The 15,771-nt window shown below is 36.0% G+C and overlaps 1 protein-coding gene and 1 pseudogene across 1 annotated transcript; both read right to left on the reverse strand.

The window, feature by feature from the left end:
• Positions 1 to 522: 522 nt before the first annotated feature.
• Positions 523 to 1,538, reverse strand: LOC145575834 (ethylene-responsive transcription factor RAP2-11 pseudogene; annotated as a pseudogene).
• A 1,764-nt stretch (positions 1,539 to 3,302) lies between these two features.
• On the reverse strand, positions 3,303 to 13,108 carry LOC145574098 (uncharacterized). Its single transcript, XM_081631836.1, has 20 exons — positions 11,690 to 13,108; positions 11,280 to 11,483; positions 10,913 to 11,017; positions 10,700 to 10,765; positions 10,457 to 10,621; positions 9,971 to 10,045; positions 9,728 to 9,882; positions 9,311 to 9,446; positions 9,168 to 9,237; positions 8,932 to 9,059; positions 8,794 to 8,850; positions 8,205 to 8,390; positions 7,974 to 8,066; positions 7,094 to 7,179; positions 6,733 to 6,799; positions 6,586 to 6,652; positions 6,361 to 6,497; positions 5,634 to 5,725; positions 5,484 to 5,550; positions 3,303 to 3,935 (listed from the first exon to the last, which is right to left on the reverse strand). Exons 1-20 carry the CDS (start codon positions 12,935 to 12,937, stop codon positions 3,771 to 3,773), a joined length of 3,369 nt encoding a protein of 1,122 aa, XP_081487962.1. The 5' UTR covers positions 12,938 to 13,108; the 3' UTR covers positions 3,303 to 3,770.
• Between the last annotated feature and the right edge of the window lie 2,663 nt (positions 13,109 to 15,771).

The raw sequence follows: 15,771 nt of genomic DNA on the forward strand, positions 1-15,771 counted from the left end.
TGCAAAGTGTCTAATTCTGTTCTATTCTAACTAATCTTTTCACTTACGCCTAGATTTCAACTCTATAGTACAAAGGGTTTAGCTTTTCAGCATGTAAGCTTTCTTTTTATTGAGGCTGTTGAATGGAATTTCTGATGCAGGACACACTTGATTTGATGTTCTCTCATTTACAGCTGCTTTGGTCAAGGTAAGTTTGGTGAAGGTATGTTCTCTCAGACAAGATAGCAACTTGTAAGTGCTACAGAGTAATATGCTGGTACTATGTTTGTTTCTTGACAATAATGTGAAATTGTGACTACCTAGAAACCTAGTTTGTTAACAAAAAAAACGACAATCTGCTTGCAGGTATCATTCTGTTGTGTAACTCCCCGCTCAACCATGAAATGGGAATGTTTGGAAATCAGGGGGGGGGGGGGGGGGGGGAATAACAGTGAGAACAGAAATAAATATCAGCCCATCCATAAATGAGAACATAATACATTTAGATCTACTGTAAAAATTCACATATTCCCTAATTGCAACTCCCTTACTTTGAAGAAATTAAATTACAAACTAGAAGGAAGCAAACAAGCAATGAACCTGGTTTTAGATGATCAACAGCGCTTGCTGTCATATTTTGGGAGATACTGTCTTTCTATGTTTCCCAGTGGCTATACATATGTAGCAGGAAAAAATCCATGAATTAAAGAGAAAACTGGTACAATGTAGGAAAAACAACCAAACATTTAACCAAGGCAAAAATTATGATAGAGCATGGGAGGGTCCCAGCTAGGTGTAGCAGGATCATCGTTTGAGTCGCATGCATTGAAAACACTCTGCAGGTAATCATTCACTCCATTCATTGCATAGAGTGATGCTGATATTTGCCTCTCTACCTTCATGCGCTCGAATTCTAGCATAGCTACCTCATTGGCATTGCTCATCATCCCTCCTGCTTCAATCGATGTTGTGAAGGTGAGCTGTTTTGTGAACATTTCCAAATCATCATCAGGAATCGGAGGAGGGAACTGCTGGGGAAATGCCCACGAGCAATCAAATTGTCCACTTACATCTGGCCTATATGCATTTTCATCCAGTAATTGACCTGTAAAACTGACGGCTTGGCTGAGAACCAAGCTAGCATTTGCAACATTATCAGCTGCCTTTATGCTTGATGTGATTATTGGAGGAGTTGGAGGTGACTGGTTGTTGTTTCTGATCAAGCTCTTTTTCTGATTGACTAGGTTTCTGATTCTACGAGAGAGAGCAGAGTTGGCATTGCTTGAGGATGGAGTATTGACAAAATTGGTTCGTGTGTTGGAACCGCGAAGGAGGCAAGCGGCTTCATCATAAGCCCGAGCAGCCTCCTCAGCTGTGTCAAAGGTGCCTAACCAAATCCTTATCTTCTGAGTAGTGTTTTTGATTTCTGCAACCCATTTCCCTGACGGTCTCTGCCTGACACCCACAAACTTATTCTTGGTGGGAGTTTTGCTGCTGCTCTTCACCTTATCACATGTCTGTTTCAGTTTGCTCACTTTATGCTGGAATTGAAATTCCATTTGCATAAAAGAATTATTAATCTCAGAAATGAGGGCAAAAGAAAATGCAAGTAGCAAGATTAAGACTTGGAGAAGAAACAAATGCAAAATGGTTTATATACAAACACCAGTACAGTAATGAAGATGATCGTGGGTGCCTCGTCTTTTGCATTCCTTGTTCATAATATGTAATTAGAGGTTATTAAGAGTCAATGGAATGAGTAAACAAATCATAACTTTCTCTTTCTTTAGAATAAAAGACTTCGTGCTCTCCCTCTTCTTTCGAGCTGATAGTCATTTAATTTTATTATCATTACACAGACAGACATTCTCTGTTTGACTGCTTCACGTTTGTTAATGATAGTACGTACTAGCTTCATTAGTAAACAGAATTTCATCCGTGTAATCAAGTAGCTGTACATCTGCAATCCTCTGTGTCAGGTGTGCGCCTAAAGGATTCTAGGGACTGTTTGTTGGGTTTATCATTAGTGAGAGGGTTTTATAATTTTGTAGCATAAGATAATTCGTTGTAAAATAATTTAGCTTTTTCCCATTGATCTGCTAATGGTAGTTAGCAGTTACCTTAGCAATGACTAAATAATGAGAAAGAAAAAAACTTGATTATCATTTAGATATAGATCAAACCCAAAATGGAAGATACCAACATAAACAAGGAATTAGAATTTAGCTAAACAGCCTATTATTCAAAGACTGAATTTTTTAGAGAAACTGGTCATTCTCATAGAATTATAGAAGATAGCTGCATGATCTGTGATCTGCTGCCAGACGAGCAAAGAATCATCATCTTCTAAAAAGTGACAAGGCAAAAAGGCTTTTTGGTTGAATAATTGTGTATCAAACATCAAACAAAGCACAATATTATGATAGTAGCCGATATATGTTAACTAGCTTAGTTCAATTTAAATATTTAAGGATGACATTCAAAAAGTTGAGAACAAATAACTAAAAAAAGTTATAGATTTGTAGAAGAGGAGGTGAGGGAGCAGGGGCGGTGGGGGGTGGTGGAGTGGGGACCTGACTAAGAAAGAGCCAATATTTCATATTCATTTTACAGAACTGGGTCAAGGCGATTATTATCGTGGTGGCATGCAATTTGGTCTCCCTAAATTAATTAATTTAGTCTTATTTATTATTATTATTATAAATTTATAATAAAAACAAAATCAAAGTGAAAATAAAGTTTAAGGAAAGGAATCAATAAGGGTTCGTTGGGCATCACTGTGATTTTCTGTTTTTTGGTTTTTTATTTTTCAAAATCATATGATACATATTATATAATGAATAAAAAGTTAGTCAAACTTATTAAGATTATAATAATTTTGAAAACTAACAACAGAAAAATAAAAACACATTTTTCTTGTTTCCTATTTTTTGTTTTCAAAAAAACTGAAAACTGTAAACAAAAAACCATTCCAAACAAGCCTTAAGCAATATAAATATATGTCAGGTGACCGACCAAATGTGTTGAAGGCCACGAGTCATTAATGGGGTATTTGGATGAGTTGATAACTGATTCGTTCTGATAGTGATAGAGACGTAATGTAGTCTGTTTGGAACAAAACCATGAAATTAAACACAAGTATTATTTTACAATTCCATAGCCTATTCATGCATGCATGCATATCATGCAATGCACCTGCCCACGGTTCTCTCTTCCTTTTATTTAACCCATTTTCCTAACTTGTTCAAACCACAGTATGATAAGTCTTTCCAAATTTTTCAAAAACATCCAATGTGCACATAAATTAGATGGATCATCCAAGGTGCAGAAAAAACAAGTCACCATAATTCAATTACGCCCAAATTTTCAGACTGCAAACAGGAACTTCACTCTTTTCGGCACACTAATTATTCAAACTTCCCCAAAAAAATTACAAATTACAATCGAGAATACTTCTTAACGAATAAAAATTTAAGTAATATGTTGGCCAAAACTGCATCAAGAATCACCTCCTTTGACGATTCTTGAAACCTCCCAATGCAATATCCCAAAACTTCTCTAATCCAGAGACCGATGTATAATTTCTTCACCTTTCACTATACAACAGTATAACTATGCATTATATCTATAAAAGCACCTTGTGGACCCTCGACCACCAAGAGATGCCTGAGCAAATGTGACATTCACAAATGGATGAAGAGGTGATGCATGTTGACAAAGAATATGTAGCTATTGCATGCAAAACAACAGGAATCAAGTTGTGATGATTAGAATCTTTCTCAACTGGAAACCTAGGATGAAAGGATTGACTGCAAAGTAAGCTGTTGCTGTGGTAGTAATGAAGACCATGTTGAAGCCAATGTAGCTGGCGGTAAAGTTTGCTGGAGATGCCTCAACAGATTGACCATTCTGCCTGCAGTTTGCTCTGTTGCTAAATCTTTACCAGCACAAAGAACCTAAACAAACAACAATTTTGGTTTATAAATTGGCTACTATTGTGCAAAGTATTATTATACACCATCCAAATAAAAATCGTTTACAACTACAATTACTGAAGTCATACAATTGTGATTATAATTTGATGATGAAACACATAAGCTGCAAACATATACTTAACAGCTACTTGTACAATGTTAGCATGGACCATCATACAGATAGAGATGATGACTAGTCATTACACCCTATGAAGACATTCCTGCCCAAGTCACTACATCCTATGAAGACATTCCTGCCCAAGTCACTACATCCTATGAAGACATTCCTGCCCAAGTCATTACATCCTCTTAAACACCTTTGTATTAGGAAAGAAACAAGGCGAGCTTGTGAAAAAAGTTCAAAACCTAATCATCCTTGCGGATGAATACCAGAGCCTTAGGGTGAAACAGATAAGAGAGAAAAAAGCAACAAAAAACCTATTCTAGTTCCACCACAGGACACAGCACAAATTGTCCAGCCCCATGCTCAATCAAAGACAACTCTCTTATAACCCTTGACGGGAGGCAGAAATAATACTACATATACTTCAAAGTTAAAACTCTGCCAGGGAAAAATGCAAACCAAATACTAGAACCACCTAAAACTGAACAAAGAAAAAATAAAAAGAAACAGAACCAAATTTTAAAATAAAAAGTAAAAAAACAGAAAAGAAACTGACTTCACTAAAAGGCCAAATGGACAACAGGAATTCAGCAAACAAAGGACAATCAACAGACAGACAAACCTTTGAACAGAAGAGGTTATAGAGCAGGAGGCAAGACATGAAAGGAGGGAATAAAGAGAGCACACAAACAATCAGAATAGATGTCTCAAGGTGAAGAGACGGCAAGGAGGAGAACATAGTAATGCAGATCTGGCAGCGCCTCCCAAACAATACCACTCATGGTGGCAATCAAGGGACAGAGCAAGGCTGTGCTCTAGCCTGAGACAACAGACAGAACAACTAGCACTGCAAAGCTGAAAAAAGATTCCACCAACCTACGGCATCATCCACCTCAGGACACAGCTGGACATTAAAGACAAAAGGCTAATGAAGAAGCAACTTATTTAGCCTGGAAAAGGAGATCTGAAGAAGCTTCTTCAAGAAACTGCTATAGTAATTATAAATTTATAGAGGTTTCTTCAAATCAACATAGAGAGAATCTGAATTCTGATTTCTGAATAGAACTTGGAGCTTAAGAGTGGCGGCAGATAGAATCTTCCTAGGAATTTATGTGTTGATTTTTTTTTACGGGCCACGTTTGTTTATCATGGTTACTAGTCATTACACCCTATTATAGACATTCACTCTCAATCAGTCGCTATATGGATTCGAAACAATAAAATTATTATGGGTATCTAACACTCTGATGACCAGCAGAGTGATTTTCACAAAATTCAATATGTAGAAGTTTACAGTTACAGGACCTTGGTGACAAAATAACTTGTATGGACCAGTGCAATTACAAACGGTACCAATATAATATTTCAGAGTCAGTATGCGGTAAGATTTTAGAGCAGAGACATACCTCTGCAAAGACCAGAAATATCTTAGGTACATGTTGATTGTTGGGTCCCAAGAGTTCCACATCAGACCTAAAGGCAATCAAATGTAACATTTAAGACTTCTGTTATTGACCAGGAGTGCATAGACAAGGTTGCAGACCTTCAATGCTCACCTTTCAACCATACAACAAAGCTGATCGTGAACAACTTTGGCCTCAATTAAGTCGCCTTTAATGGGCAAACAGCTTAGCCATGCAGGAATAACCTGCAGAAGACCAGAGGGAAACCTCAGGAGTAATCCCAGCATATGAATAATTGATGACGATCGCATATTAAACAAGACACTATCCCAGCGTAAAAATTAACATGAGATGTGGATTAATAAGTTGCATCAACTCAATATTTGCATCAAATATGAAGCAAATAATAGCAACTTATTATTTGCATCAAATATGAAGCAAATAATAAGTTGCAAAACCAAGAATGCCATGAAACAAAAGGCATATGACACAAAAACTCTCTTATACCATGCACAATAACCCAAGGATATGATAATTAAATTTATTATGCTTCTTAAGTTTTGATTCAATAAAAAACACACTTGCTCGTTTTTCACCTCCCACACCACATGCACAAAACATCTATATCATTACTACAAGCATGCTAAACATACACCATTTGTCCATTACACCTACAAAGGCTACAATTATATCACACAAGGAATACAACACAGCACATCACAGAGCCTTCGGCATGACAATAGAATAAGCTTAATGTGATCAAAGCACATCTTCAAAAATGTCAGATATGAAGCTTGTACAACACAAATAAAAAAATAAAAAATAAAAAAACAAACAAACCAGAAAAGCCTACCTAATTGGAAAATCTAACAAAACTAACCTGTGATGAATCAATGCTATCCCTATGAAATTGACATATCTTTCCCAGAGCTGATACTGCATTATCATATGCCATAATATTTTCAGGCTGGAGGGCATGAGGATGCTGGATGACAGCATTTAGTCTTGAGAGAGCCTCTGTTTATTAAAAATAAAAAAATTAATTTAATTCCATTTGAAGGGATATGCACATCAAGGGTAAGAAAGCAGGTGGCTTGAAATCTACCCCCCACTAGTGGCTTGAAAACTGAACCACCAAACTCTGCACACACGCCAAGTCCATAGACAGCAGCCTGAATAAAGTCAAGTGCATGAAGTGAGAACAAACGGCACAGTAAACTATGGTTCAATAAATAATGCATGCAGCACCCACCTGTCGGACATCTGGATTTTCATCATTGCAGGCTTCAAACAAGAAAGGCAAGTATGTGTCATAATATCTGCCCCACAAAAACAAAAATTAGAATATCTGACAGAATAATGGCATGTCATAATACTCCATTTTATAATAGTTACACCACGCTTTTTCAGGCTCCAATGCACACCTTTGACCATTAAAACCAATTGTATATGTGAATCTCATGAAAGATATTATTTAAATACACATTAAGAGTTATCTAGCAAGAGTACAAGATTACACATGAAACAAAGTTACATTTTAAGATAAGTATTTGTGACAATTTACAGTCAACTTTCGTAACTTTGGCCACAAAAGGCTGAGATGCTAAACTTACTTGAGAGCAGCTTCACGACACTGCTCAGCAACATCGTCAAATATACATATTGCTATCCTTCTTTCTCCCGCTGTCTTGTCTTTGCCCTACACACAACGATGAAATAATGAGATGCACTCCTATCTTCTTAATTACATGTATCAAATGGGTAGGGATAGGCCAGCTATACTTTATGAATTGAGTGAGAATATGCTCAGGTTTGACAAGAACCATAGATTCCAAAGTAGTATAACAGGTCACAATTGGAAAAACAAGTATTTTTGAGGTTTGAAGAATAATTTTAGTGAATTTATCTGAATTTGTCAAAAAGAGTCAAGGACTCAAAATTAGAAAAACAGGGCCTTAAAAGGTCTTGTATAAGACTTAAAAGACTTCACTATGTTGACAAAACTTACTCACCGCCATTTAAATACTTACCTAATATATAGAGACAATGACTTTAAACCACAAGACCCCAACTTGCAATCTCTCAAACACTATTTAAAATCAAACATGAGCAACTACTGACAGCAGTACCTTCAAATTATGCAACATAGTAATATAATCATTCTTCACATGGTTTGACCCGAAAGGTAAAGTCTAATCAGAGATGGACCAATTGAATTTTAATAATTAGGATTCAAGCACAATCAGGTTTCAGGTTTTTTCCCCCTTTCAAACACAAAAGTTTGCCAGAGAGGGAGAGGTCATTAACCAGAAGAAAGAAGACAAAAACATGAATGATGAACGAATGCACATGAGCAATATATTAATTGATATTGAGCCACGTGGTTTAGAAGCAGTTCAACTTTAGCCCACACAAACCATGGTCTCTCGCAAAATGGGATAGACACTAACAGCTTTCATAGATACATATCTAGATATTCAGCAAGAAACTTACCCACATAGGAGTCAGGTACGATGTCAGCTCATCAAAGAAGGCTAAGAAGGAGGCCTTGAATGTTTTGATTAATGTTCCCAAGATTTCACCGACCTGAATCACAGACAAAACTCTCCTTATTTGTGTTGTATATGGAGAAAGTTCCATACAAGAAACAGATAAAGAAATACTGAAACAATTAAAGAAATACTTGTAGACATATTGAAAAAAAAAAAAGGCACTGTCACATACTTGATCAAATAGCTCCTCCTCCTGCTCATTTTCCTCTTTAAGTAACTCACTCTCTTCGGCATCAAAATCCTCAGCTTTAGCCCTCTCTGATCTCTCTCTTTTTCTACTGGAGCTAGCAGTGAGGACCTGCTTAATTTCATCCACAATTGCTCTGACTTGACCTTCATCCAAAAGGGTTCCAGAAACCTGGAGAAGAAATGAGATGGAATAGAAGCATTTTGTAAAGAACAGATGCAAAAGGAAAGTGCGGTATGATCTTAAGAAACATTTAGTTCATATGTACAATATTCATTCCAGCCTATTATTTTGTCCCTAGTTTAATTTTGATTGATGAAGCAATGGCCTTCTCTCTGTCAGAATGTGCTTAGTGATGAGGGTGAATTTATGTGTAATATTCATGATAACTATGATCAATATGCAGATTACTGTTGACAAGTTGATGATGACTCATATTTAGTAGACACTACAAGAATGGTGAGCTGTATGTTGATCAGGATTTGGGATACCAAAACCAAAGTTACATTCAAAACATAGATTCAGAAGACAACACTGACTTAGCTTTCAAAAAAACGATGAGAATCTAGCTTACCTGTATACACTCATTCAATGCATCCAACATGCTAGCACTAATTTCAACATCAGGCTCCTGCAAATTATTTGGAAATTAGGGATCACGTATTTTTCGAGCATCATGAACACAGAAACCACCACAGCTATGAACAATTACCTTGTGCAGGGCCTCAACTAAGGCTGGTACTATGTAGTCAGATAATTGCTTGACATAGGATTCATTGCGACCTTGAGCAAGCCCTTTCTCCACAGCTAGTTTTGCAGAGAGCAATAATTCAGGCATAACTGTAAAAGAGACAAATGTTTGATGGTAAGAGCTCAGAATATAATTCCAAAGACTGTCACAGATGTCTGTCAGAAGGTGTCAATCCAGGAACCAAGATAACTACATACTAGAAACGGCAGCTCTTCGAACTTCTTCATGAAAATAAAATTTTAGGAGAGGAACGAGAGTTGGTGCCACCTGCATAGAAACAATTATAGTCAATATATCCTCTCAATAAAGAATATTTATTTTGTAGAAAATAAAGACAAACCTGATCAATCCAAGGATAAAACCCTTCCTTCAATTCATCAGCATAACAGCATAGCATGTTGCATGCAGTTGCTTTCTCCTCCAAGACACTAGTCTTGATCCCTATCCTCTTGTCTCCAAGTGTTATGGTCTCCATGCTGCAAAACACAGGCATAATTATACACATATTTTTGGGAAATGGAAAAAGGGAAAATTCAAAGTTTTTTTTTAGACTAAATAGTGCCATAGGGAAGAAGATAAAAATTCAGCTGTAATTTTACTAAACCTCCATCTAGATGCAGGACCAAGCACTGGTAATCTAATTACTTCTTTTAAGGGACCAGTAATTGTAGATAAAAGTAGAGGGGGGAAAAGTCACAAGTTACAACAAATATTTATTAAATAAACAGACATACTAAATTCGACAAGAGCAAGGTACCTTTCATCATCGGAGTCTTCAATATCATTATCAGAGTCAGCAGAGGTGATGGTGACATCAGGTTTAAGCTGAGCAGACTGAAGAAGAGGAGGCATAACAACACTCATATAAGGAAGGAAATCCTGCCCTAGGCATTTGCATAGTCGAGCCCAAGCCTACAAAACAATTGAGCACCCAAAAGTTACATTAGGAGTCTTCTATCAAGCAAGTGCATAAAAATGTGATTTAAGAAGCAAACTTTACCTGTAGCATGTAACTTGTTGTAGGATCATCAGCTTCCATTTGGGATCCTTGCAGTGACATAAGCACCTCCATGACCTAGTAGAAAATTCGAATAAGTTAACACCAAGACAAAGAACTAAGCCTCAGTTGACAAAAAAAAGTGCAATATTTTATTTTTTTTTAATAAAACAAGAAAAGTGCAATTGGTAGTGCTGCAATTGAAAAATTGACATCCCTAGAGTTCAGGCATCAAATTATATGACAGAGATAAAGTGCTTGCTACTATATCAGAATTTTTTCATCTATACTAGAATAATAAAAATTCGCCAATAACAGAACTAAGACAGGAATGAAGAAATAACTAAAAAGAGTGCCATATGCTTTTATAAGAACAATGAAAACTCTGGAAAATGCACATGAATTAATTGCTGTGGAGATATCACAACCATACCAGCTTCCACTTATCTGACTGTAAAAAGTAATAAAGTCCAATATGATTTAACAAACCTGTTTAGCATCATCCCTAAACTTCTCCTTGCCAACAGCCATACCAACCAAACTAATGCATTCCATTGCTTTTGCTCGAAGCATCCGATTAGATTTGTCTGTTGCATTTACCAGGATAGCCTTCAAGTAAGGCATGACAGCATCATAATATTTTTGGAAATGCTCCTGCCAATTTCATCATGTTAAAATCTTGTTCTCCATAGCAATATAATCTAATCAAACAAACTTTAGTAGCAGAGGCACCTGAGAAGAATCAGCGACTGATGCCAATGCAGTCAAGGCTCCCTCTTGAACCAATTGTTTTCCATTCTGAATTGGTGTGCAATTGTTCACATAAACACAGTGAAAATCAAAATAACCCGGAGGCTTAGCAACATATAAGCTATTATTATATCCGCGGGGGGGGGGGGGGGGGGGGGGGGGGAAGGAAAGAAAAAATGCAGATCTTGTATTTACCTGTAATAGAACAAGTAATTTGCTCACCACCCCATCCATGTAAGGAGTTAAGATATCTGGAGTGCAGTTCTCGCTGAAATTAAGAACAGCTGAAGCAGCATGTGCCTGCATAATGTTGATAGTTTATATGCAGAACAGTAAATCTTCATGCATGTATGTTATTCTACTCCGCGCAATTTTTAAGTGTTCTTAAATATACAAAGTATTAGCTTGAATATGGCAATATGCCAATCTCTCTCAGTTGGCATGTAGTTTGTGAAATTATTTACAAGGTGATTACTCAAGAGTGTCTTTGATGTTGAGTGTAATTCTCGGAGACCAAAATTAAGCTTACAAATCAATGCAAAAAATTATGCAACTAACCAACCTGTACTCGAGGATTTTGAAAGTCGTCCATAGCGCCAGCCAATGCTGGAAGAACTCTCTGGTGATAGTGCATTTGCAAATCTGGACCCAGGTCAGTAGACAACTGCCCAATTGCATTGATTGCTGCCCACCTTACTCGCGGATGAGGATCTTGGAACGAGCTCAAAACCATATTCACTACTTGTTCCAAATTTTTAACCATCACCTAGAACATCAAATTAAACAATATATATTGTAAAACAATACAGGTAATAATCAAAAAACTACAACACAGAAATAGCAAACATCTGTTGTGATAATTATGATAGATGATTCTCTATACTAGGAACCATAAGCATATTCAATCAGATGCACAATTATCAGGCATGATAACATAATAACAAGTATAATTTAGACAGACAGCATTGTTACCTTAGCGCAACCCTCGGCAATCTGAGCAAGAGCAATGAGAGCAGCATGATGCTTTTGCCACTCAGGAGCAGATAAATAAGCAGGCAACAGCTGAGATGCGACCGGAACAATAGAGTTACCGCCGAGAGCGATGGCAAGACGATCAAGACACTCCTGTCCAACACTGTAATTGCCAGTCTCACCCGCATCCTCGTCCTCGATCTCAGCACTATGCCAAGCAGGATCATCCTCAATATCCAACAGCATCTTCATCAGTATCTCAAACAGCCTACTAATAAACTGCGGCAACTTCCTCATCATCCCGGGGGCTCGCTCCCTAGCCTCGGCGAGGGTGATGACAAACTCAACAGCCAAATGCCTGGTTCCTTCCTCCAATTGGTCGGCCTCGGCAATCTGTAACATAGAGCCCACCACATCGACAAGCTGCCTTCTCAAAAACCTAGGCTCAGCCCCAGCCAGCTCAATCAACAACTCGAGCGCCTCCTGAGCCGTAGCCTCCTGACTGGAATTCAACGCCTCAGTCAAGGTCCTCATCATCGCCGGTAACAGGTCCTGAAACCTATCCCTATCACCGGAAGTTTCGAGACACTGGATGAAATTAATAACAGCATTCAAAGCGGCGATTCGAACATCGGAGCTAGGAGAATTGGAGAGAGTGTTGAAGAAGACGGCGTGTAGGTCCTTAATGAAAGGCACCAGAGTGTCGCCGATAAACTGAGAGAGCTGGGCGAAGATTAAGAAAGCGGACTCCTGCAAATTGGGAGAATCGGAGGAAACGCACTGGAACATAAAAGGGAGAAGCTCGGGCCAGCCATTGTCGGGAAGAATACCGGAAGCGAGCTCGGAAATGGTGTCGCAAAGCTTCTTGGAGATGGTTTTGGCGTCGTCGCGTTGGAGGCAGGCGAGGAGGATAGACTTGATGGAGGATTGAGAGGAGGGGGAGAGGCGAGGCCATACATAAGAGGAAGAGGAAGAGGAAGAAGAAGAAGAATCGGACATGGAGTCGCGAGTGAAGAGCTTACGAAGAAGGATGGAGGACATGGCGCGAGCTTCGAGGTGAGGGGAGAACTGGAGCAAATGAGCGAGTTTGAGGGTGAGTGAATTGGGATCGGATTCCTTGCAGAGATTGAAGGCTAATTCAGCCTGGGATCGGTGTTCGTTGGAGGAGGACATCAGGTGAGAAATCAGGGTCTCAAAGGGGCCAGGGTCGGGGCCGAGTAGCGCCGCCAGTTGGATCTCGCCCTCCATTTCTAGGGTTTTAAGCTCTCTTTCTCTTTCTCTTTCTCTTTTACCAGAGAGGAGCAGGGGATGGAATATGGATGGATGAAGGCAGGAGAGGAGAGGAGAGTGGAAAGGGAAAAAAGAGCAGAAACAGAGAAAACAGAAGGAGGCTGATGAAGATTGAAGATTGATATTTGGGGATTAGAGAGAAAAAGGGTTTTAAGGGGGAATCATAAATCATAAATGGGTGGGTTTTTTTTAAATTTACATGGGATTTGTAAAAAAGTAAAGAAATAAAGTATTAAAAATATATGAAAAACAAAATTTTATATGAAGAAACTAATTTTGCACAAATATTGTTGTAAATTAATAAGTATTTTAATGTAAATAGGTCGATTATTTTGGGACTAAAATTAGGTCAAAAGGGTCAAAGTTTTGGAATTGAGGGAATATTTTATTTTTAGATTATAAATAATTGGTAGGGCCATGTTACACCTCATTGGTTCACACTCAATCATTCATTCTTTTTTATTTTTTCTCACTCACTCTGCCTTTTTCTTCTCCAGTTCTTTGCCCTGTGTTTTTGGAGGGAAATCAAAACACACCTCTATATTTTGCTTCCTTTTCCAGCTCATCAATTACTCCTACCCACCCCTATCACACCCCACTGTCCTATCTTAATCTTTTTTTTTTATTGTATTATTATTTTCCTAATTCCTACTCATTGTCTTTATTTCACTCCTTAATTATGTATTTTCTGATTTTCTCCTCTTAACTTTAATCATCTTCTTTTCTTTTGGGAATCATCACTACGGAGTAATTGTACTACATTTTTTTTTCGTAATCGAGAAAATACTGTATATCCAAGTATATTGCTCCATTAGATAAAATTAGTTATATGTACATTCATTCGATAAAATTAGTTATATGTACATACGAGAGATATCTATGTAACAATTAATCTCCCAAATTTGTTTCCATATAGTTCCTTATATATATGAATACTCCATCTCATTTAAATCCATTAAACCAATTATCTCCTACATTAAATTTTTTTTTGTGTGTGTTTATTATTGAGAGTAATACTAGTTTAATGTCCGTGCCATGCACGGTAAGTCTAATTTTTGTAAAAAAATTAATTATATCCAACAAATAATATTAGATAAAACATACAAATAAAATATATAGAAATTATAATGTCATAAAATATATTAATAGGCAAAGCGGAAAATAATCTAAAAATGGATTTTTTAGACTGCCCAAACCCGATAAATTTCCAGGCTGAAATTGGTTTGATCAGATCTAGTGGTCATATTAGTAAATACTTATAAATAAATGCATTTTTAATAAACATCAAAAATCAATCAAACAACAAACTAAAATCTTGTTTGTGAAAAAAAAAAATTATACAAACATATACAAAATTACAGATACTATATCCCCTTTTATATCTAAAAACTCATTTGTCAAACACAACTTTTATTTTATAGCTATACACAATACACCTTTACTATACTCTATAAATCCTTAATTTGTGATAATATGTATGTATAGTAGTAAAATTTCAAAAAAAAATAAATTATAATTAACTTAAATATATAGTTATATTAAATTAAAATTGAAATAAAATATTAGCTAGCTGAGGTATTTAAAAAAATAATAATAATAAGTGATGTGTTAAAGTAATTTCTATAACATCTATTATATGAATCAATTTATTATTACTTTTTTGGCAAAATCTAATAATACTCCATTTAAAAGATAATTAAAAAGGAGTTGAAATATTTATTTAGGTAAATGTATATAGAATAATTATGAACCCCAAATAAAAAAAATATATATATTTGTCATAAAAATAATATAAAAAATTTGGAATGATATTATTATAGAATCAAATATTCAAAAAAAAAAAAAAAAGGTTAAAAAGGAAGGGGAGTTTTGGAAGGAAAAAACAGCACCAGGATGGACATGTGTCACTCCCGATGTCTGTTTTAATATTAAGTTATTGATAGTGACTTTCACTATTTTTTTCCAAATGTATTAGGAATTCCCCTCGTGAAAAAGATTTACTAATATTTTAATTTTTCTATCCTTAAAAATATTTTACTCTGTGTAATTAGTCTTGATTATTCTCTGTTCAAGTCCATCACTTGTACAAGTTAGGCTTAATCTTTATTCAAATCAATATCACACTACATCCTTACAACTCCAATAAATTGATATTATAAATTGTAACATGAAAATCCCTTGCAAAGGCAACATGACCTTGTTTAGTTGTTCTTTTCACTTTATTCTTATTACTTGTCCAAATTAGATCATATTATATAAAAAAAAATTGGATCATACCATACTATATTTTCTTATTTTCGTTTGCTAATCAGCATGCATGTATCTTTAACTTCATGTTAGATTTTTAGAAGATAATATATTTAAAACACACATTAATATAAAATCAAACAAGATGTCAATTGATTATGTTTATTTTAATGTATACAGTGCACAACTTGAGGTTTAAGTTTAGCCACAATCAATTCAAACCAAACAAGATAGGAAAATTTAACAAAAACCAAATTAAACTTCAAACAATTCAAACCAAAACACCTTATTTCGGGTAAAGAAATCAAAACATACGTATACACATTTATGAAAAAGGATCGTATGATAATTATAATAAACTATATTTTACATAATTTGAGAAAAAAGGGATGTTTTGGAGTTAATTTCCTATAAAATTACAAAAAAAAAATGTCTTTTTCATATCTTTAAATTTTAAATTTACGTATGACATTTATTTATTAGAATATTTTCTTTTATTACAAAACTTAAATAATACATTTTTTGTGTGGCTGGGGTTACTTATT

The sequence above is a fragment of the Chenopodium album genome, chromosome 13 (genome assembly GCF_948465745.1).
Source record: "Chenopodium album chromosome 13, dcCheAlbu1.1, whole genome shotgun sequence".
Classification (NCBI taxonomy): Eukaryota; Viridiplantae; Streptophyta; class Magnoliopsida; order Caryophyllales; family Amaranthaceae; genus Chenopodium; species Chenopodium album.

Excerpts from the sequence above, each read along its gene's own strand:
- LOC145574098 (XM_081631836.1), bottom strand. The coding sequence starts at position 12,937 with ATGGAGGGCGAGATCCAACTGGCGGCGCTACTCGGCCCCGACCCTGGC. Across the intron at positions 6,498-6,585 it reads TTTCAAGCCACTAGTGGGGG|AGGCTCTCTCAAGACTAAAT; the intron begins GTAGATTTCAAG and ends TTTAATAAACAG. Across the intron at positions 5,551-5,633 it reads CTTTGTTGTATGGTTGAAAG|GTCTGATGTGGAACTCTTGG; the intron begins GTGAGCATTGAA and ends GATTGCCTTTAG.